At 37.9% G+C, this 24,221-nt stretch overlaps 1 protein-coding gene across 1 annotated transcript in view; it reads left to right on the top strand.

Moving 5' to 3' along the window:
* Positions 1 to 24,221, top strand: part of CDKAL1 (CDKAL1 threonylcarbamoyladenosine tRNA methylthiotransferase) — a 433,436-nt gene that overhangs the window by 325,284 nt on the left and 83,931 nt on the right. The window contains exon 13 of the mRNA XM_082499568.1: positions 14,372 to 14,434. Within this exon, the coding sequence (XP_082355694.1) occupies positions 14,372 to 14,434 (63 nt within the window). The remainder of the gene's footprint in view (positions 1 to 14,371; positions 14,435 to 24,221) is intronic.

The raw sequence follows: 24,221 nt of genomic DNA, 5'->3' as shown, positions 1-24,221 counted from the left end.
ATATTGTGTCCAGGCAAAACTCCTGAATCTAAAACCTCATCCATCTGTATACTGGGCATTTTATCCATTCAATATACCCATCATTACTAGCAAAAAACCAAACCAAACCAAACCAAAACAAAAAAAACCCTATGATCTGACATTGTATCTACTGCCATTTAATCAAACCATGACTTAAATCTGTCACTATATTTATCAATTGTAGGAGCAGTGCAGAATGCACTAAGAGATTTTTTTCTATAATCATAGCATAATGCCATATGCGCCTTCTCAGTGTCGTCTGCCAGACAAGTTGTTTGTCCATTTCTGTGGGAGCCAACCAACCATCTTGTATTTTCTGCCATTATTCTATGATGGCTACTTATTTTTCTTAGACTGCTTTGCTTTTGCTTCCCCTCTAAGAGGTCTCCAAGAAGTTTTCTGACACCCTTTCGTGACTGAGTGGCTACAGATCCCCCATCTCTCTCTTGACCAATTTAAATTCTGCAGGGCACTAGGAAAAGGTATTCTTGGGTACCAGCAGGTACGGTATGATGTTTAATTCCTCCTTGGCTGGATGGACGTAGGTTTTGTAGTTCTGAATCTCCACGCATAGTTGAATCTTCTTTGGTAGCTCATGTGCTCTTACCTATTTGGAATAAATAATTGTCCACGTGTCACCAAACTGTCCCTGGCTGATTGAGAAATAAGCACATTCCTGCATCAGGCAATATTGGCTGTCCCCTCCTTCAGCACTTCTTAACTCCAACCAGCACGACAGCAACTGCAGTTGCATTGCTTGCACAAGGGACACCTTTTGCTCTGTTTGCAATTCTAAAAGAAAGGGAGCACAGCTGAACACTGCAGTTGTACCATCAAAGAAAAGGCAAGGAGAGATGGCAACGGAGGGCTGCTTTTGCCTTTGAGCGTGTGCTTCAGGCATTGGTGGGTAATGATGTGGCACAATGTGCCCGGGGAAGCCAGGGTCAGAGCTCCCGCTCCCTTGTTTCTAATACTCACAGGCACAGCAGAATCAGTAATACTTCTTGCCTTAGCTTAAGGGGAGCCAATCCAAAGATCATACAATGGGAATATGTAGGGATATTCTTCTTCTAAAATTAAGGAAGAGAGCTGGGGAGATCAGGAGATGGGAGAAAAGGAAAGAAACAGGGGAAAAAAGTGAGTAGGAAAAGGAACAACGCCGCTTATTCAGCAGTACTGCTACTCTGGCCTACCATCACTGCCTTTGAGCTCCCTTGTTAAGTGTTGTGACTAAATGGCATTACATGCCCCAGGAGTTAGATGCAGCTGTGACAACTGTTTCTGGTGTATCAAAGATGCTTGGCCCCTGACACACACCCCCAACACATGCAATAATGCACGGTGTAACGTGCAGAATGTACTTTATGTGTAAGAGAAGCCAAGACTGATTAATGACTGAGTTTAACTGCTGAACCTCTATCCTAGACTTTTGTTTTCTCAGCCGCACACTTTTATTTACTGCTTGCTACTCTGCCAGAACAAAGACCTGAGTGAAAACTTTTACAGCAAGTTTGGGACCAGAGAGTTAAAAATGTGAAAGCTGGAGGAGGAGGCAGACCAAGAAGGAAAAATCAATACATAATCCTTCCTATTTTTCAGTGAACTATTGAAGTATTCCAAGTTAACATTTTCCAGCAAGTTTTTCACTTGCTGTCTGGTAGTTTTATTTACACCACGTTTCCTTATGTTTTTTATGAGAACAGCATGTGAGGTACTGCAGAAAGCCTTACAAACCATCAAGATAGCTGTGCTTTCTGTTATCTACAAGGCCAGTTGTTCTCTGATGGGATTCATTTTGATTGATATAGCTGTTCGTTACTGGCAAATAAGTGTTGGCTCTTTGTGTTACTTTCTGGATGCTTACAAATAGTTTCACATATTTTCCTCCCTATTTTTCCAGGAACTGTATATACTGACTGACCTATGAAAGCCTGGTTCCTCCTTTTTCCCTGTTTTAAAGATGGTCAAAACATTTGACTTCTTTTATGCTGTATCTTTAAATCTACCACAGTGCTCACCATTCGATGTGCAGCCAGAACTGCGGGTTTGTGTGATGAATTCAAAGGAAGGTAATTACCTGTGAATAGGTTTTCTGTGGTTAGACAAAGCTACTAAATAGACTTTTACAGAAGCTTAAAGACAGTTTTATTTTAGAGCTAGATTCAGCTCAAGTTCAAACCACTTTATTTGATGAGGTGCTGAAATGAAAATGTGTTTTTGTTGTTGTGGGAGACAGTTGAGCCAGTGGGTTTTAAAATGGGTTGTACCCTTTTGGAAAGCTATAAATGATCTTCCCGTGGAGCTGCTGAAAATTCAGTTCATAGCTGAATCTGGGGAATGAGTTAAACTGCAGTCTCAGCTGGGCTGTGCAGAGTCAGACCCCTGAGAAAGGACAAGAATATTTTGACTGTAGCCTGGACCTGTGGCTCTTAAATCTTGCACTGGTGTACTTCAGGCACCTGGTAGATTAGAAGTCTTACACTTCAAAGGAGCACGACTGTCTCGCTTGAGAAAGTGAGACAAAATTCAAAGCTAGACTGGAAATCCACTTGGGAAACCAAGTTGGTGTTCTACTTCTTTGTATTTTGCTTTGGTTTTACAGCAGAAACTGATTGGAATGAAAATTACTAACAACTTCCGCATAAACTTTATGCAAAATCAGTTTGAAAATTTGAGCATCTTAAAGTAAATGTACAGCTATGGGTTCAATCTATGCCATGTTGTTAAGAAAAAGAATTAAAGGGCACTGGAAAATAAAATGTGGAGAATATACATGTGGAGGAAGAGGCAGAGTTCTTTCCAAACTTCACTGTCAAGCCAGAAATAGTTACGGAATTTGCAAGGATTCTGAAACCACCACTAATGTCATATAATTTTGTGGGTTTGTACTTGTAGCTGTGTGCAGTCTACATGTTGACTGTCCACTACAAAAAAATTACTTGTAGGAAAGTGTAGTCCTGTAGGATTTGTAATGGCCATAAGCATTCATTACCCATCCTCCTTCCCCTGTGAGTCTGTCTGGAAACCCTGATGGAGTTCTGAGATTTTAGTTACAAGGAAGCTGAAATAGCATCAGGAGTTTTGTATACCACATACTCCTCTGCTGAATGGAAGGGAAGGAAGGTACTGTCTACAGATAAGGTGAAATAGTCTTTGATTTTAAGGGAGAAAACAATTTTTACCTCCAATATAAATATATATGTGATCAGCACCTCAGGTAAATTTCTCCTTTCAATATACATCTTTTTCTTAGAAAAATTCAAAAGTCAAAAAATGGAAACGTAGTTTAGTGAAACGAGTTTAGTGGTGTCATGGAGTTTTTTCTTTTTTTGTAAGCTTTTTTGCTTTAGCATCCATTGCAATTGCTTATGAAAATCATAGAATGGTTTAGAGTCGGAAAGGACTTGAAGATCGAGTTCCAAGCCCCTGCCATAGGCAGGGACACCTCCCACTAGACCAGGTTGCCCAAGGCCACATCCAGCCTGGCCTGCAGAAGAGTATATAATTCTTCTGTATTTCCTACCTAAACTTAGTTCATTGAAATTTTCAAGATTATAACATTGTTATTCAAAAGAAGTTTATATAAAATGGCATCAGGATAAACTCAATACATAAATTTATTTTACTTCTTTAACATTTCAATCACACTACAAACTGCATGAATATCCGCATACATAGAGTATATTGGAAGCCTCTGCCATTAATTACGAAGATTGAAGCGGCAAGACAGATGTCAGGAGGGCAATACTGAAACTTGTGCATTTTTCCTTTACCAGTGGTTATGAATTATGTACTCTGGTCTGGGGCTTCAAGTTAGAGTGTTACAGGAAGTTTAAGGGCTGTTTTGTAAATTCCCTGTTCCCTGATAGGGGTTTGAAGTGGGGCAGAGAGAGAAATAAAATTACTTCAAATACCTTTATTCATTAAGCTGTTGTTATTAGTAGAATCAAGCCATTTTTGTTAAAAGCAGATAACTATTTGCACAATACATTCATTTAGTCACTGGCATTCACTTGCATGCTCACTTGTGGTTGCCTGAGGAGCAGCAGCTGAGGAGGCCAGGCTGGACGGTGTGCTCAGATGTGGAGGGTCAACCTGTGGCTTCAAGGTGGGTGCTTGGAAAGTCCCTCAGAGGGATCTTTGTTCTTTTAGAAATAAGAATAATCCTGCAGTCTTTATCTGCATATGGGAGTCACTACCCTCTTGGATGAGATCCGAGTCCCTTTGTCTGTTGTTGATCGTACTGGCCTTGGGCAGATTGAACAGACTGTTGGTGTCATACAGTCATAGAATAGTTTAGGTTGGAAAGGCCCTTTATAGGTCATTTAGTCCAACTTCCCTGTGGTTTGCAGGGACATCTTCAACTAGATCAGATTGCTCAGAGCCCCATCGACCCTGATATTGAATGTTTCCAGGGATGGGGCATCTACCACCTCTATGGGCAACCTGTTTCAGTGTTTCACCACCCTCATTGTAAAAAAAATTCTTCCTTCTATCTAGTCTGAATCTACTCTCTTTTAGTTTAAAACCATTACCCCTTGTGCTATCATAACAGGCCCTGCTGAAAAGTTTGTCACCATCTTTCTACATCTCCTTTCTCCTACATCTTTCTACATCCCCATCTTTCTATAAGCTCCTTTTAAGTACTGGGAGGCTGCTATAAGGTCTCCCTGGAGCCTTCTCTTCTCCAGGCTGAACAACCCCAACTCTCTCAGTCTTTCTGTGTTTGTTAGTTATTGCATATTCAGCATGAGTACTAGTCTTCAGAGCTTATTAGTCCTTGGAAATTTTCATAGGCTACATTTTCAGCAGGTAATGTTACCATCTTTGGCCTGCTATTTCTGTTACAACTCCATCCAAATCCATAGATGCCTATAGAACCCATTCACAGAAGCTCATACAGAAGGGAACTCTGTGGCAACTGGACGTTATGTTTATGTATTCTTTGTACTTCCGTCCTCTTCATTGGCTTATAATGAAGTGGAAGAACCATGGAAGAAGTTTTAACTGTGTCTTTTTTTAACTTTTACTTGAATTACAGTTAGGTAACTTCTGTAATAGTGGAAATTTTTCTCTGTTTTAATTCAGAATTTTAATACACTTTATGAACAAGTCTGCTCAGAGCTGGAAACGGTGCCAAGAGTTGTAGACTTAAGGGAGTATTGCCCATAACTTAATCCCTGAAATTGGATGTATGTTGAAGAACAGAAAAATAAACGTTTCAAAAAAAAACCCCTGTTGGCTTTGGCAATTCCGGTCTTCCTCAAATGAGAACATGGTTGAGATTTAATATTTTGTGACTTAACACAGATAGCAAATTAAGAACCTATCCAGGTTGTATATTAATTATGTTACTGAAATCGTTTAACCTTTACTATCTCTATTGCCTAGCGTAAATAGGCTCTGGTTGAGTGTATTAGTTTTGTGGCTATCTAACTGTTATTTTAGAATCAGGAACAGAATTTTCCAGTGCTGTAAGTCCAGTTTAGAATTTATTTCTTTTTTAACAAACACTACAGACTTACCAATATAATTCTCTTACTTTTTTAAACCTGCCTTTACATTTTTTTAATGTGCATTTGATTTTTTTTTTTTTTTTTTTTTTTTGTATCATGGAGGTGACTATGCTTGTCCATTATTTGCAAATCATGTGACATTTATGATGGCCCATAAATTGTGCTTTGGAAGAAAAGGACACTGAAATATCCTGAGGTGGGTTCTTGGTGACCCTTTCCTGAACTTCATCTGTCTTTGATAATCCAAGCACACTCCCTCAAAGCCATCACAGTCAATCAGGTCACTGAGTGCTTTGGAACCTTCCGCTGTTTTCATTGCTGCGCCTGCATCTCCGGTCACTGTGCTAAAAATTCACGTGGAGCTTGGACTTGCTGAAAAACTGGAAGTAGAGTGGAGGACTGAATAATAGATTGAGGTAAAACAGTGAGGGCAATTTTTGTGTGTCTAGGGAATTTGTGTGTTTTGGGTACACAAGTGGTCTCTCCCGCACAGCAAGAACTTGAGCATTGTTTACCGCTCACTATTTGTACCACACTGTATCTTGTGGAGCACTTCTCTTTTGCTCTTTTTATTCTTTCTGGGATGCTGGAAAACCTGGTGTTTTCAAGGCTGCTATTGTGCAGTAGGGCACACAGATATCTCATCAGATTATAGAAAGGAAAAAAGTGCACTACAGACAGGTCGGTTCTGTGTTTATATATAAGCCCATATGTGTCCTGGGCTTAACGTACATATATATAAAAAATACATTTCATTACTAAAATGTAGTTTGCAGTTCATTCAGGTTTATATCATTGCATAACTGGGCACAATAACTATATATATTCAAAATCTGTCTGTCCCTCATGACCAATCACTTTATCTCTGATTTAGTGTCAATCTAATTTGAAATATGGCTGATACTCCAGGCCAAGTTTTTGTCAGATACTTTTGTTCTACAAAATCTTTTCGAGCTAAACAGTCTTCCTAATCAGTTACAGTGGCATCCTTAGAAAATATCCACCTCCTATAGATTATGAAATTTCAGTACGAATTTCAGATGTAATAATCTACCAGAAGTGCGACAGAGCATTTACAAACTATACCTAATAGTTTATACCTAATAGGACCTCACAATGAACAAGTGTTGAAGGCCTTTTTTGAAATTAATTATTTCTTTGTGAAAGTCTTCAGAATAAATTTTACATAATTTTTCCTCTGCTAAGGGGGAGATTTTATTATAAAAAATCACAGAAATAACAACTGTTAATCCTAAACTAAATTAAGTACTCAAATGTACCAGGAGGAATAGAATTCAGTAATATTTGTTAAATATGTGAGTTTGAAGAGTCTGTATTACATAGCTGAAATTATATGGGAGGTAAGAAGGAAGAAATTGCAATGCCCGTAGTTTGATTGAAAATGGATCTTTCAAGAAATTATTTTCAAATAGCTTGATCCTAGACTGTTTTTTGGAAATGTTTGCATTTTTCCGTAAATAAGAATCTCTACTGAAAATGTAAAATAGACTAAACCATGACTAATTGTGTTGCTATACTCCTGAAGACAGGATCACTTTAATGTTTGTGATCATTTTCTAGATCAGTATGATTAGTAAAGGTGCGTAAAGTTTTATGTATTTTCCTCTTTTAGACAAAAATCACACATTTCATGGGCTGCTAAAACTTTGTTCTAAATTTTTTAGAAAGAATCACTGAGTATACAGAAGACTAAAGAGTGTACAAATTATGAATTTATAATTGTGTTGTTAATTGGAGTTGGAAAAAATGTCCACCATCCTGGAACATTGAGGTAAACTGCCAAATATGACACATTGTATACTAAGTGACATTTTCCATGTATGCATCAAAGATTATTAGAAAGTAATTTCTTAAACCAAGCTAAGTAATGAAATGCACACGTATCAATAGCTAAAGTAGAACAGCGAGGCTATTTTAATATTGTAATTCAGGTAGGTTAGGTGAAAATGACTAGCTAATTCCCAGGTGATTTTGTATGCTTCATTATAGATGTGATGAGAAAGGCAGGAATAATGTCTGTACAAGTGAGTTAGCTACAGGAAGCAGAAAACTTGTCAAGCCTGTATTGTCACTTCTGCCCTTTCAGACCTTACAGGGCACAGACACAAGAGCATAATGAACACCAGTTATGATCTTATCAAGAAATCTGGCTGGGGCACCACATTTTTTTCAGGGTCGTTTCTAAGATGCACTGAATAACTCAAGGTCAAAGAGAACGGTTCACTGGTTTCTGATCACTTTTTTAAAAACTGCTTTGCGGAACAAAATGCAATCTGTAAACTTTGATAGCGTGACAGTTTCAGTGGCTTGGCTCAGACCTGTATTGTGGTTATAGGTACATAGATTTAAGGCTTTATGGATTGAAAGTCCAAGCAATGGTTTCAAATGTACCTTGGTTGGAGGAGTTGCTAGATCTCTCTCTGGTGTTTCGCCAAGTAACTCTGGAGAGTAAAGTTAGGCCAGTTGGTGTCATTAGATAGGGTGCTCCCAACTCCATTCTATATTATAAAAGTTTGGAGTTTGGAACTGCGCGAGGTCTTTGTAGTTTTGAGATCACAGATGTAACATGGGGGAAAAGACAGAGCTTCTTTATTACTAAGAAAACGCATGTTACCGAAGTTAGAGAATGCAATAATACAAAACGCATTAGACGTGCTGGATCAGAAAAGAAAGCTCCAATCTTTTGGGCTTTTCTCTTTCAAGAGTCTCTTACGCTGGAGCCTCCGTGCTTCTGGCAATGCTGGGGAAGAAAACGGTGAAAATACTTGCAAAGCTGCTTCATTCTTCTCCCACAGTATGTCAAAGTTGTAGTTAAATTCTACCTTGCCTCACAAAGTTTAATATAGTTTTAACTCTAAATTAAGTAAGCCGTTAGATACTACACAAGCGGGTAATGTGTTTTTCCACAGTTGCTTGAAAGAAAAACAGTGTTGCTCTTGGTCGTTGGCATGCTCAAGTGCGTGAGGTGCTTTATAAGCTCTAAACTAAATAAGGTTCTTGTGGCAAAATAAAATTGTATTTTAATTCTGATCAGCAGTATGTAAAAGAGAAATGGGGGACGAGATGGTAAGTGAGAAGAAGAGAACTGAAATAAAGACATTCATTTGATTGCCTTGACACCTGTTACTATTCACTGTGATCATGCAGTAAAAGAAGAATATTTGAACAGGACCAGATATGGATCCCTGTTACTGAAGGCAGCCCTGTATACCAGAGGGGTTTTTGGTGATGGAAGCAGAAAAACAAAAGCAGGAGAACTGATATATTGAGGCTGACACCTTCAATGGAACTCATAAAATCAGCAGATCTGTTGCAGTATTAGGCTGGAATTATTAAGAATCTTGAAGGTGAAAATAGACGTTTTAAAACAGAAAGTCAAGTCTAAAGGAAATCAGTGGTACCTTCATATTTGGGGAGTGATTTTGTCACTTTTATTCATAGATTAAAAACAGAGGATTCCATTTAAGCTGCTTCTAAGTAATATGTAATAATAATATCTCTGTGATATTGTAAATCTCCTTCACAATAAACATCGTAGACGTATGATACCATGCTTGAAAGGATAACAAACAAGTTTTAGGCTACATTAATACTATCTGAAAGACAGGTAATTATCACCTGAGTAAGAAAAGAGGATCACCAGAGAAGTGCAATACACGTGTGAGTGTACAATGTTTAGTATTTGGTGTAGTTATTTCATTTCTAAACTTATGTTTCTAAAGTATTTTCTGTTTATAAAAATGTATTGTTAGGTTCACGGAATCGCAGAATTTTCAGAGTTGGAAGGGACCTCTAGAGATCATCTAGTCCAACTCCCATGAAATCCTGTTTGGTTGGGTTTTTTTGCATTTTCTTTGAGTGATCTTTCCAGATCAAAAGTAGGGTAATAATCCACAACGTAGTCAACTTAAAGCATTAGAAAATGTTTCATTATTGCTCAAAGTCAACACACAAGAAAAAAGAGTAAAAACACCAAGGAGGTCACTAAATCTTGGCTTTATTTTTTTATAATTCTAGATGTGGTCTAAAAGGATCCTTTATTGTCCCTATACTTTAGGTATATAATATGCATCTCGGATGACCCGTGTCCCTTTAAAAAATCTCGGTAGTTAAAAATAAGACCTCAAAAATCTGAGGCGCTGAAAATGAAAGACAGAGAAAGGAAATATTTAGAGCAAAGTACTTGCTCTGGTTACTTGCATGCATGCTTACAGGGGGAGAAAATAATGAAATTATGGTAATGTGTTGTTTCCTCACTACTAACATTGTCTGTGTATGTTGTCATAAGAAACATTAGTTGATGTTGGTTTCTGGTTCTTATTTTATAACTGCGTGTTGAACACTACCTGTCTTTTGAGAAGCATTTAATTACTTATGTCTATTATTTTAGTAACAAGCTTGAAATAATTCACTTACAAAAGTATTGCTTTACTTAGGGAAACCATTCCATCCTGGCATACTTATGAGTACATATATACATATGATTTTACAGTATTTAACTCAGTCCTGCAGTATCACTGTAATCCATTCTTCATCAGGTTTTCACATACTTTTCCAGTTAAAGATAGAAATAAAAAGTGTCTCCGTTGTATCTCCCATATAATGTGGCATTTTTAAAACATATTGAAACAGAAAAGTGGAGATTTTTATCCACAGCCATATGCATATATTTTTAGTGGCCCACATTAGCATAGTATCTGAATGTATAGAATCTTTATCTATCTCGTCTCCCTAATCTTGTTTCTTTAAGTGCTACAAACTAAAGAATATGGGTTTAAAATTTAAATCAGTGCATGAATGAGTAGTCAGAGTTTTGTAACCTAACAAAATCTCTGCCCCTGTAAAGTGCATACACACAGGCATATACATACATACATCTATTAGGGTCCAGAGTTTTGCTTGTTGTAAATTTAGGAGGATCTTGCTGGGCTCCCCCAGACTCCAACACGTGACCAGTTGTACACAGGGGTGATGCAGGCAGCACGCTCCACCCAGGGAAAGCCCGCCCTTCTGTATTATTAAGGTACTGCTCTGCAGTTTCCCGGATGGCCTGCTACTAGTGCTTCAAAAAATCCCCATTTCATACACCGCTGCTTGCTTCCATGCACAAGTAGGAAATTGCGCACAGTTCTCAGACTGAGGCTTTACTGGCCTTGTTAGTCATATATTTGTCTCAAGCGATACATGACTCTGGCTGTCCCGTTAGCAAACCAATACTGGAAAAGTTTGCGGGGGAATAGTGTATCTCTGGCTTGTTACACATCAAATGCTCTTGCACCAAAACTATATACAGCCAGACTAGTAAGAGTATTGCAAGTAATCCACTGCCAAGGGTGACTTGGCTTAAGAAAATGTTCTGTGGTCACTGAACATAGGTTTTATCAGTATCTGGCAAGCCTGAAAGAAGTACAGAAATAGGCTACAAGTCCGATGCTGCTATGAGACTCCTAAGAGGTCTTTTCATTTTTGGAAATACCCTGTTCTAATTTGTATGCTGCCTTTGGACAAACTCTTGAATTTTTTTAGAAAGATAATATTTAAAGATGTCCTATGCAGATCTGCGAGGACGTTTGAAAGCAATACTGCTGCTGTACGTGGAACAGTGTGACAGGACAGTACATTTGCCTAAGTTCAGAAGGGCTTTTTGAGTGTCTTTTTACCGTGTGATTTTTACAGCATTATTGGTGCAGAGCAAAGGAATGGGGAATCAGAACTCTAAAGGGAAAGGGCAGGAAGACGGGGGGAAGAAAAATATTTTTATATTGGTCAAGAGACTACTTGAAAGGGGTGTTGGACTAAGTCGAGGAAGGAGAAATAAGAGTATGAAGTTGCCTCAAGGAAAGACATTCTGGGGAGATGTGTGTAAACGGGCAGTTTAGGGACTGAAATAATCCACTGGAGGCAGTGAGGGAGAAGGAGTATTGGGCTCCTTATTTTCCTCTCTCGGAGAGGCCTGCTTTACTCTGTGCTTTACACTGCTTAAAGATGAGCTGGGAACCGTGACTTTTCTTCATGTAAAAACCTTACTATTAATACCATGTGGCTAATGCCTGCTGTAGGAGTTGAAGGGGTTACCATTACAGCAGCACGAATTCTTTGTCCTTTGCCTAGCCTCTGTGTTTTGAAATGTTTTATATTTCTGTTTTTTAGAGATCTGAGTTAAGCTGAACTCAGTGTTCTAGAAAGACACAAATTATCACTAAGCAACCTTAACTCTGTGCTTAAGACATTTTTGTCTCTGCGTAGTCAGAGTTCCTACAAAGTAGTCAAATGCTGTTTACGTTTAGGTCAGGTAAGCATACAGGGCATCCTGGGGGCAGCATTTTTTCATGTGCATCTCCATAAGTTCCATTGCATGTTCCTCTGTGCCATGAACTGTTTTGGGAGCTGACCTCTTCTCCCTGGCGACAAGTGATAGGACAAGAGGAAACGGGTTCAAGTTATGTCAGGGCAGGTTTAGATTGGATATTAGGAAGCATTTTTTCACTGAAAGGGTTATTAAACATTGGAATAGGCTGCCCAGAGAGGTGGTGGATTCACCATCCCTGGAGGTGTTTAAGAAAAGGGTAGATGAGGTGCTTAGGGACATGGTTTAGGAGTGGTGGTGTTTTTATCAGGGTAGGTTAATGGTTGGACTTGATGATCTTAAAGGTCCCTTCCAACCTCACTGATTCTATGATTCTAACTTCCAGCATTTCCCCAGACAGGAGCATTTTGGTTTTGTACAGAAAGCAAAACTTATACCTTTTGTGGAAAGGTAGGAAAGAAACCATAATTTCCTATAATAAAAAGTGGAAGATTATGTCAGTGTGTTCTGTGAGGGAAGCCATCTTCATTCTTCACCTTGTCTAGCTGAGTGTGTAAACAGCATTTTGGCTAGAGTCTGAGCGTGAAGGATAGGAGGGTTTCTGTTATATAGTTTTATTGAGTATTATTAAAACTATTGCAAATAAAATACTCAAAAGCACTTTTGGGGCAGTCAAAATGGATTCAAGAGAAATAGTCTTTGGTAAGAAAAAGCAAGAAAGAGACTTTTTCTGTTTGTTGTTGTTGTTGTTGTTTTTCCTGGAAAGTCTAGTGGAGGTTTCCAGATTCCAAACTAAAGTGCTTTTGTCTACTTCTTGCACAATTCTACATTAGTTTTTTAAGCGACCTTTTTATATAATCGTTTTGATATCTCTTTTCAATTTATTAACACATTTCTCCAAATCCTTTTTATAGTATTTTAAGCATTTTCACTGTGTGTAACTGTTCTAGGAAAGAAGTCATTGTAGGCTGGTGATGGAATTTGTGTTGTGCTACCTGATGCTTTCATTTGAGTTGGGTTTTTCCCATTGGAAATAAAAGTCATATTAATGGGGGTTAAAGAGTGAAGGTTCCTCTACTAAGTGAGATCTTTTCTTTGGCAAAGGCATGTTCAATTGTTGAGAAAGTCTATACTAACAGGAATGTCTTTTTAATATCACTTCTGTTAGTTTTAAAGCCCCTTAGTAAACTCAGAGAAACAAGTCCTGTTAGGTATTACTTACTCATGGTAATAGAATTGTCTATGACAGGAGTAACCTCCTCATACTGAAAACAAAATTTGCCGTTCTTGTTTGAAGAGGAGCAGTGACCTCACAGAAGTAGTAATATTAATCTGATACCTTTAATGACTGAGAAATATCTAGCTGTCATAAATTTGTACTAGTAACTAAAGTTATAGCTTTTATGACTAAGTTGCTGAATCTGAACATTTCACTGAAAATAAAAGCCGTGTGAAGAAAGAAAATACATAGTTCCTTTTGCATTATCAAAAATTACTAAATTGTCCGATAGTTTCCAGAAGTTAAAATAAATACTGCAGTCATGCAGCTGTCTATTTAGTTCCCAGTATGCTGGAAACATGAGCAGATCCTACCAGTTAGTTGGAAAACTACTTTCAAAGAAACGATGGCTAAAGTTAAGACAAGAGTACCAGACTACAAGCAAGGAGCTCTTGTAGCTGTCTCCCCTTTACACAGTTTCCAACATGCAATAGTCTGCCTTCCCAAACTATGAGATAAGTCAACATTAATTTTGACATAACAAAACTTTGAACTTACTTGTGACTCATCCCTGCATTAAAGATGAAGGGTGTTTTTCTCCTCTCCCTGCCCCTCCTCCATAGGATGCAGCTGAGAGATTCTATTTAACATCTGCTAAAATCACTGAAAGCTCTTTCACTGATTTCAGTAGAAGCTGGATTAAGCAGGTTTTGTCTTTGAACTTTGCTCTTAACAGAAGGAGGTTTTTTCCCTTTGCTTGGCATTAAATGGCATGCCACCTATTAATTTTCCACAATCAAGGCAACGAGAGTATTAGCATCAAAAGAAATCGAGAAATAATAAATTATTCTTCTTTAAACTGACTTCCTTTAAACCTAATCTGCTATAAAGCAAGACTGCATGTACATGCTAGAATAGTAGACAAGTCTTTGCAAGATTGGAGCCTAATCTTCAAGTTTTGTTATCTGTATTCTAAAACATTATTTATGATTTATTGTGCAGAAATTAAAACAAATCTGAATTGTTTACACATTCCACTGCTGTTCCATAGATTAGTGTTTATTATTTATTACGGATATGTTCTTAACATTGTTAATATATATGTTAATTATTTCCTGTGTTATTTAATATCCTTAATCTGCATACACTGCTCTTCATACCTACAGTTCCATTAACAAAGTGGAGAGAGAATGTGTTTGTACCTGCATACAGTTTTTTAAATCAGTAGTGACTTTCCTTTTCCTTTACCTTTTCTAATACAGTTTATTTATTAATATTACTTTTCAGAAAAAACAGAGGACAAAGGATCTGTCCCAGCTGTTTCATTCATACAATCCATATGATCATAAGGTAAGAAAAAAATATACTACCTATATTTGTTGTTAAGAATAATTCCTATATTTCATGTTTAATGCAAAAATGAGAGGAAATTATAAAATTGAAAGCGCTAGGGTATTCATGTTACTTAAATTATGCTATCATACAAATGTTTCTCTGTTTCTTCAAGCCAAGCTTGAAAAGCTGCATTTTCTCATTTGTGAAACCAATGACTCGCATTAACCTCATAGAAGTATAATTTATAGACTGACACTAAATCCTGCAAAGTGACCATATGTGGTATCAGATTCCCCTCTTTTTTTCCTCTCTATTTAGAAACTGTGTTACCCTTGAGTATGTTGCTTAGCCTGTTGTGTCAATTAGGCCCTGAGATACATGATACTAATGAATTATCTATTGATTCGGGAAGCATCATTGGAAGAGGCTGCTTTGGTAACAAGCCTGATGGTTGCCTGGAGGAAGAAGAAGAAATGCACATCATCATTATAACTTGATCCTTGTTTGTAAAGTCTGGGAACCCTAGTAAAAAAACCCCTTGTTTATTATATCCCATACTATAGGGTAAGAAAAGATCACTTCCGTAAAGACATTGCAATGTGAAGTAAAAAATTAACACTCTTAAAAGAGGGTTTTGGAGAACGAAGAGGCAGAGATCACAGCATTTCTGTGCTATAACTATTAGTCACGGGGGTTTTGTAGCCATTATGGAAAAGAGAGCATTAAGCAGCAGATTGAAGGAGAGCTAAGTAGGTTTGTAAATATTTTCGGGGACTTCCTCCTATCTGGGATGCATCTGAAGGCATGTAAAGCAAGTGCACTAAGTCCTTTAACAATTTGTCAGCAGTATGAGATCGCCGTCTTTGCTGCTTCTGTTTTGCAAAGTGTGTGTGATTTTGCAAGTATCTGTTTCAAAAAAGAAAGTTTTGAAATATTTTTTTGTTGTTATTTAGACATTTCAAAGGAAAGTTATGAATTCTTCCCTTTCTTTTCCTGGTCATGTACCAAATAGCTATACGTTGGAAAAATTATGTAGGTTTTGTATTTGGGGGAAGAAGTTGGCAAAAGTGTGTATGTATGTGTATGTCTGTAAGTATGAACATGTGTGTATGTGTGTAACTACACCGATGTCTATGAGAAAGAAATGCATTGTGTAAATATTAATGGATTAAATTTATCATGTAGGTTGTTGCTATGAGAGTTACATGGTTGCCAGGAACTTGAAAATTTACAGTTTAAAAAACCATTGTCAAACAGTAGGTATAGCCTACAGTTTTAATAATTATATATCATTTCAAGTTAAATCCATCGCTTTGAAGCATTTTTTTATAGATAGATTTGCATTATTTACAAATAAAGCAGATATTCGGGGCTTGTGAAAATTGAGAAACATGAAGAATAAAGGAAATTAGTGTGACAAGATTTTGAGTGGAATCATTGCTTTTTTGAGTTGAAGCATTTTAAGGTAAACGTAATAGTAAGTCAATTGAGATCTAATAAGGAGAAGCAACTGATGAACCAGCAGCTTTGATATTCCCCTCCATGTCTAAATTCTCCTTTGCCAAACACTTTTTATTCATAGTACAAGGAAATTCCATTATTCTTTTATTAGCACTTTTAATGGAGCTTGGCCGTTTGATACCCCTGCTGCCTTCCTGCTCACATCCTTTGTGGCGTTATATCAAAGTGTCCTCAAATGATTTTGGCTTCAGTTGTGAAGACTTGTGCACTCTTTACAAATTAGTCATCAGGCGATGTGGAATTGAATATAAATGCTTAGATATATTCCCTTTTGATCTTTGTTTTAGGACCTTTAATAAATTATTAAAAGTAGCACAATTATTTGATGAGTGATTTTTTGAAACGCCACTCTTTTGCTGCTTCCACGCACACTCTGCATTTATATCTGAGAGTAAAAGGGGGGAAAAAGAACAAATGAAAGTTATTAAAAAGGCAGTCTTTCCTTATTTTCCATTTGACAGTGAAGGCTTTCCTTCACCTACTTCCTATTTGTAGTGGCTGCAACAAATTCATTGCAGATTTCTCGCTCCGTGCTTTTAATTTCCTCCTCAGCTGTCAATTTCACAATTGTTGCAGTCCAGGGGAGGGGCTTTTTATTTTTATATTAAATCTAACAGTAATCAGCATTGGTTGAAAATACAGTTATTTCAAGTGGAGATTTATATTTGTTTTACTCTAGTTCTGTTTTATCTGATTTAAATGGCAAAAGGGCTGGTTTGGCGGGGGGGGGGTGTCGTTTGCTATTTTGTAGATTATTTTCAGTAAGCATAAAAAGGAGATTTTCTGATGGCTTTCTGAAAGTGTTGGTGATGCAAGATCATGGGACGAATGACTTGAATTACTGGCTTCCAGGATTCTCAGTTGTTTGATTAAAAGGTTTTTCTCTGATAATTTTTCTCAAAGTAGAAAAGAGATAACCTTAAAGGGTAAGTTGGAGCTTGGTAGTAGTAGTTAAAAAAGATGTAAAAAGGAAGCTCATGAGCTACAGTGGCTGGAACAGGACTGTCTAGCAAGATTTGATAGTACTTCATCCTTTTGTGAGGGGTATCGCATAGAAAAGAGAAAAATCAATTAGAAAATGTTCATTCTTCCAAGCTTGTGCTTCACTCACTAAACCAGAAATTGATGCTTTGATGGAGTAACTAAACTAATCTTACTAGCCTTATTAATATTTATGCTTGGTCGGGAGACCAATAGCTATTAGAAATAGTAGCTATTCCTGGAAATTTTACCTCAATTTATATTTGCCTGTCTAGTGCAAGTTACTGCATCCTGGGAAATGTTTTAAATGTCTGTGGTTCTGCATTCCCAGGTGAAAAGCCAGCTCTTTTATGGAGGGGGAAAGCAAGGATTTTCTTTTCCTTCCACTTCCAGGTGTGGAGTCTTATCTTCTATCAAGTGAGGCCTTATTTCAGCAGTAGAAGGGGCAGAGCTATTAAATTCCTTCATGCAAAAGGGATGAAAAAGTGAGAGATACTCTGCTGATAGCAGAGGAAAAGTAGTTAAGCTCCTGTATTCTTGAATGCCTAAATATCTACAGTTTACCATCTAGTTGCCCTTATTGTTCAGATGGAATCATACAAAAGCAAATCTCAATAATTGCCCTTTGGTTGTATACTTATCCAGGGGAATTTGATCTGTTCTCTTTCACCGAGTGTCACCATAGTGCTTGCAGAGACTCCTCCTACGGAATCTGGGGGTCTTTCAGATACTGTACCGCTGACAAAGCTCATTGTAGCATCGGTCTTGAATGCCTGGCGAATATGTTGAACTGTTGATGTCAGACACATACAAAAAGTTCACTTTTCTCACATATCTTTTCTTGTTGTTAAAATAAATAAATATCTTCTAAAATTCATTCTTTCCAAAACTAAGTAATTATTTAGGAAATGCTGAGATATATCTTGATTATGTGTTCCAGGTGGATGTTTGATTGCCATTTGTTTAAACCTATTTTGGTTAGCATGTGTAGAAATACATAGAACTCTATTTGAAGACGAAGCCATTCCTTCTTCTGAAATGCTTGCTTTTTCCTGTGCTTATGTAGAATAGGACTATGTGTAGTCTGGCTTTCTTGAGAGTCAAGTTCTGACTACTGTGTAACTTTTCTCTAGTTAGCAATAGAACAGCTCTTCCAGTTATATGTATAGTTTATCGTTTTCTAGGACCATTAGAAAAATAAGATAAAGATGACATCCTCATAAAGCTGTACCAACAACAGTTTTAGTGATTTAAAATTAAAAAGATGACAGTCGAGGCATGCTCTTTTTACCCTTAGCTATAATCTGGCCAATTTTCTACTAGCTCATTTAGTGAAAGATTATGTTTCCACAGAAGTAATTTCTGCTGAAATTTTTTTATGTGTGCACTGTGAGGTTACACATTGCACACAGCAAGGATTTTTATTCTGCCTGCAGCGGATGTTTAACTCCCTTAGTATCTTTCTCCCAAATGATGTTTGCCCTTTAAAACTTGTGACCCAGTTTCCTGAAAGCTATTAAGGCAGTTGTGATAACAGGTTACCTGGTCAAAACAACAGGTTTGAGAAACTTAGTATGAGCTTCAGTATCCAATATGCAGAAAGTGTCCAAATTCAGCAGCACAGAGCCCTAGTTCCTTTTCTTCTTTTTGTCAGGTGAGTTAAGTATTCAATCTAGTCCTGGAGCAGTTGTTTAAAGCTATAATCCTCAATTTATGCTTTGCAAAAGGATGTTTTTACATATAGTAAACACAGTATAGCAGAACTACAATTCCTTTTGCTGCTCTGCCTTCTTGAGAGGATAACCAGAAAGAGAGACCTTAGGGCATGTCCATACATGCCTCTGGCAGCACTGTGCTGTTACAGTGAGAAATCCTCTGAGAGTTGTGCTTAAAACTCAGCTCTGGATTCGTTTCTGCCTTTTGCAACCTGAATGTCTTGCTCAAGAATAGGGCATGATCTATGAAAAAATAGGGCCATGTCTTACAGTGTTAGGGTTTATTTTAGCATATGCTGTCTCCAACCAAGTAAGAAATAAAGTCAATGTTCATGTGATTTAAAAATATTTTTTGAGAGATTTTTTTTCCAAGTTGAAAATGCTTGGGATTAAAAAAAAAATTACTATTTCAAAATGTGCTCTAAATGATGTAATACTACTATAATAATTGTAAAATCTTTAAGCCTCATGCTCTAAAATGTTCTTCATTAATGCATTCTGGAAATGTTAAAACACTCAAAATACTAAAACCCCATAGACAGTGCCTGTGTGATTGGCAAGTTATATGGACCATTGTATTAAGATACACAATTAAGTGACAAAAATTTTTCTTTTGGGGGTTTTTGGCAGCGGGGGGGGACTGGGGGGGTGGGCGGGGCGTGATGTTGGGGTTTTTTTTTTTGGCTAGCTCTTAGCCTGGTAAGCAATTTCAGGAGGCAGGAGGTTGATGTCCTGTATTCCGTTGGCTTTGATAAAGGTAGATGTGTACATAACTGACTCAAGGAAGATTAATAACAAGATTATGTATGGCTATTCTTAAAGCTAAGGTGCTAATGATGGATGTCACTTACAGACTTACCATGATAATTGTTTTCAACCAATTATTTCAAGAGTGCACAGAATCTTGCTCCGATTTTTAACAGAAAATAAATAATCTAATGTCAGCATCATTAAACTGTGGTTGTAGGGCACCTCCTTCTTCTGCTGGGTTCTGTAGCTCCTCTAGAGAGTTTGAGGCATTTGTAAGACAGAAAAATTAAAAAGTGATACTACTACACATTGAAAGAGACTGTAAGTAGTGAGAGGGTGAAACTGTGTTTTCATAATAAAACAGACAGGAGCCACTGTCAAACAGGTTTTGGCACTGCCTATGGAGGCATGGCCTATGTGGTTTTCATTGACACTAATGCAAAATATTAATCATAGCAATGCTCAAGGCTGTGACATTGGAAATTTTTATGGACAACTGCGTGAAACATGTAGTGTCCAAAAGGAAGAGGAAAATCCTGGGTAAGAGGTGAAGGATTGGAGTCAGTTGGCTTTGGTAGCAAAACGTGTCAAGTCCTGCACTCCTTCCAGCCCCTTTGTGGCCTCTGGGGACAGCAGGCTGTGGCAGGGCAACGGAGTGGTGGCACTGACAACCAGCAAAAGTGTCTTCACTGTAGTGAGGATTACTTAGTTAACCAGCAGAAACAGGGGGAGATGGGAAGTTGAGCGGTTCTGTTGGGACCAGTTTTCCAACCAGTGAGCTGCTTCTTTTCATTTTTCTCCCATGTTGAGGGAAGCTGGGCTTTCTGTCCGCCCTTCACAGATAAGCAAAATTGAACATAAGAAGTTCTGATGTCTACTGAAACAACTCTAAAATGCCAGATGTTGGCTAACTTTCTAATGGCAGGCATCACCATACTACTCTATTAATTAGATCCTAAAAACTTCGTTTTTGAAGGTGTGTCTGCACTGTGGTATGATGTGATTACATGAGAGGACATGTAAACTGAAATGTTGGACACTAGTTGAGTTGAAAGTGTTGCTATGAGTAGTTTCTTAAAAGAAGCTAGTGAAAGGCTAAAACACAGTTGCAGCATTAACCATATCTAGCAGGTGAGGTTTACTTCTTTCAGTAATCTATGCTCATACCTTTTTGGTAGTTGCTGACCTCCCAGACTTTGCCGTCTTCTGCTTCTGTCTTTGTTGCTGGCCATTTTTCGTAGCCACTGGCATTAGGCAGTGGTTTGTTTTACAAATGAGGCATGGCAGCTAGCATGTTTAGGTAAACCACGTTTGGATACTTTTTGGAGTCTGGAAATGGGAAATTTCAGAACTGCTGAAAAACACATGCAATACTTGTTGTTTTTCCTAAGGACAGTAATGTTTCTCAGATATGAACTGTGTTTTGTAAGTTGCGTGTGTGCAGTGGAAGTACCATGACTGTGTAGGTTTTACTTTTGAGACAGAAAGTCGTTTTGAGATACTGTCTCAGCCTTCAGATTTTTGGGGTAATGACTTGGGTATATGATTCTGGGAAATAACAGAAATCCTTTTAACCTGCTTTCCATTTATTCCAGGAACAGCATTGTACTAAATCATAAGGCAACTGTGAGGTTGCAATGCCTGTGATATAAGCCATAGTCTGAATTTCCTAAAGCAGGTGCTTTGAATTGTTCTTCTGTAAGATGAAAAAGATTTCTAGGTTATTGCTGAAAAGAGACAGAGCCTTTTGCTATCTCCTGCCTCAAAATAGATTTCAGGTTTAATTTAATAGCTCAGATGTCAGATATGACTGCGTTTTATGGAAATATTCTTATTGTAGCCTACATCCATTCTTCTCTTTTCGCTTCCCTCGTGTTCAGAACTGCTTTTTGGAGGGGGTTACATAAAGCTGTTTTGTGCTCTTGATATGATGTGAGGCTTCAAAGAAGACTACTGAAAGAGAAAAGCAATTTCTGTTCGGAAGAGCAGTGCAGCAGCCTTGCGCTAATGGCACACTTGAACATTACTTGATGATAGTGAAGAAGATCTAATGGCCTGAAAAGCTGCTGCTTTTTCTTGACTTAACTCTTAGCTGCGTTGAGGTTTATGCCATCTGTAACACAAAGCGAGTTAATATATAGATAGTTTAGAAACAGCTGTTCAGATACCAAGAATTGTTTCCGGGTTTTGTAGAGAACAGGAGAAGAAACAATGAAAGCAGTGTGACAGAAGGGCTTACTTCCCCGTTGAATAGGCTGTATGGAAAAAGGCCTATCTGCTCGGTCTTAATTCTATAGCTGAAATGTTGGCATAAAAGACTTGCAGTCTTACTTGAAGTGTATATTGCATCCAGAAAATGGAAAAAAAAAAAAAAAAACCCACAAAAAAACACCAAAAAAACCAATTCCTATATTTATTGCTGTGAAAGCAGCGGTTTGTTTGTTGGTTTTGTTTTGCAAAAAAACTAAAATGCATACAAACAGGTAGTGTATATATGCTTAATATTTTGGTTGAAACTGTATTTAATGCTAGTAACTTGTGTTGTAATGGATATTTAAAGCATCTAACCCTGTCTGATGCTAACCAAATTGTTTGGGATTGTTACCTTAATTATCAACCAGAAGGGAGGCTTTTCCTGTTTTAGGTTAAACAGATATTTTTCTATCTTTTTAAAATGAGCTTTCTAAAAAACTATTGTTAATAGTCTGTCAAATCACGTTTGCATCTATACACACAGGTAATGCTATATGATGATGCTTAGATGTTTCATGAGGCTTCGCAGGTACCGATACGTTATTAGAAATACCTTCATTAATGATCTTGAGAACAGTTTTAAGACCCGCCTGGATGCAGTCCTGAGTAATGTGCTCTAGGCAATCCTGCTTTAGCAGGGGAGTTGGACTAGATGATCTCTAGAGGTCCCTTCCAACTCTGAAAATTCCGTGATTCCGCGAAATAAGTTGATGTAATCCCCCCCCAGTAAAAACACGTGAAAATAGTGGTCATTCACTTCATGGTTTTTCTCCTTGATACAGCATGCAAATGCTATCTGGTATATAGCATTACCCTCCCAAAAAGTTTATTTCATCTCTGTGTAGTCTACCTTCTTTTTTTTGTTTCTTTCTACCTAAACATTCTTGGTTTAATATCTTGTTCAGGCATTAACATTGTATTCTCTCTCGATTTACTGTAATTCACCAGCCCTTCCGTTTTTCTTGGTTTTTTCCTGCATATTTTTGTGGAGCCCCTTAGGATCTACAGCTGGACTTTGTCATGGCATTAAAGTGGCTGTGGGAAATAGTGTTGCTGTCGGCAGGGAAGGCATCAGTGCAGTGTTATGGGAACCCATCCACAGAGGTGGTAGTAGAGTTCTTCACTATTCAAGAATTGAAACTTCGCTCTTGACCTAAGCATTCCTATGACCAAGCCTTGAGCTTGTTTGCTTTTAATTGATTACATATCCAGAAACCCAAGGTTTGGGAGCTTTCCTAATAGATATGATTGATAGCTAGCTTTACGGTCTGTTCCCTATCTTCTCACTGGAGAAGAATAGTTGGTTTTGCTCATAAAGTTGCTACGGTCTTTCTATGTGCTTGAATTAATTTGGCATGTTATTTAAAGTTCTAGATATTAAAGTTAGCATTAATGCTTTTATTACCTGTAGATTTTAGGTAGGATTTTGACTTTCTTGCATGGAGTGAACATTCTCCATTTACTTTTCTTCTTCCTTATTCCTGTTTAAAAGCTTGTTTTAATAATGCTTTGATACAAAGCTGTGAAGCAGGTGGGTATTTTCTGGATTTGTGTCTGTTAATAAGAGTATGGAAAAGTTGATCTCTTTATCCTGTTTTAATATTCTTCTGCATAGCCTTACATATACGCACACACATGAAAACCCATCATCAACAAAAACTTTGATTTGAGATTGTTTCTGGGTGATACTTGGAATCAATCTGGTGTATTTCAAGTAAGTCAGGGAAGGATGGGATCACATTTTTCCCAATCCATAATTAGTCAGCACTGGCTACGATTCCATCCCCTGCTGTCATTTACTTGTCACTTGGAACTAGAAACTCTCCTCTAGTTTCTATTTTGTTATAATTTCCTCTCTGTACTATATCTAACTTAAAAGAAAAGTGAAGAAAAGTTAGTTATCATGCAGTTGAAAAGACAAGTCTGAGTAAAATGACCATGTAAAACTATAGAGAGAATTTGGGCTTTAGATTGTTCTGCACAGGAAACTTGCTCCCCTGCCCTCTGTCGGCACAGCACAGTTACCCCACCCTCAGCGTGACCTCCAGTGCTCCGAAGGGCAGATGGCGGAGGAGCCTCAGAATCTGCTAGCTACCCATGGGCATTTTGCATGGTTAATCTAGGTGATTGTCACCTGCAGCAAAGCGTCTGTCTTAGCTACGTGTGAAATTTGGGGTACTTACAAATGTGCTCTCAGTGGTCTCGCACTCGGTCTGCCTGTGCCTGAGGGAAGGGCTCACGGTCTTGGGGCAGAGAGGGTGTTTGTATTCAGATGTAACTAGAAAATCATCCTGTGCTTTTTACCGATTGCTCATCCTTTTTGGGAATTGCGGGATGAGCACTGAAGGATGTCGGTGCCGTGGTGTTTTAGTATGCGTACTTACAGAAAAACTAGCAACATTCAGTTAAGTTACCCAGATACTAACATATACTCTACTCGTGTAAATTAGGTTAGGTTTGAAAGACCTCCAAATTTAGTTCGAGGGTGGAGGCTCAGAGTCAGTAGACTTTGAGTTCACTCTGCAGCGTAGACATACTCTGGAGGTTTAGGTCCCAGTTCAGGGCAGAAGAAGGCAGCTAAA

The sequence above is a fragment of the Vanellus vanellus genome, assembly GCF_965231255.1.
Source record: "Vanellus vanellus genome assembly, chromosome: 2".
NCBI classification, from domain to species: Eukaryota; Metazoa; Chordata; class Aves; order Charadriiformes; family Charadriidae; genus Vanellus; species Vanellus vanellus.
Note: the sequence above shows the minus strand (reverse complement) of the source record. Positions and strands in the feature narration are given on the sequence as shown.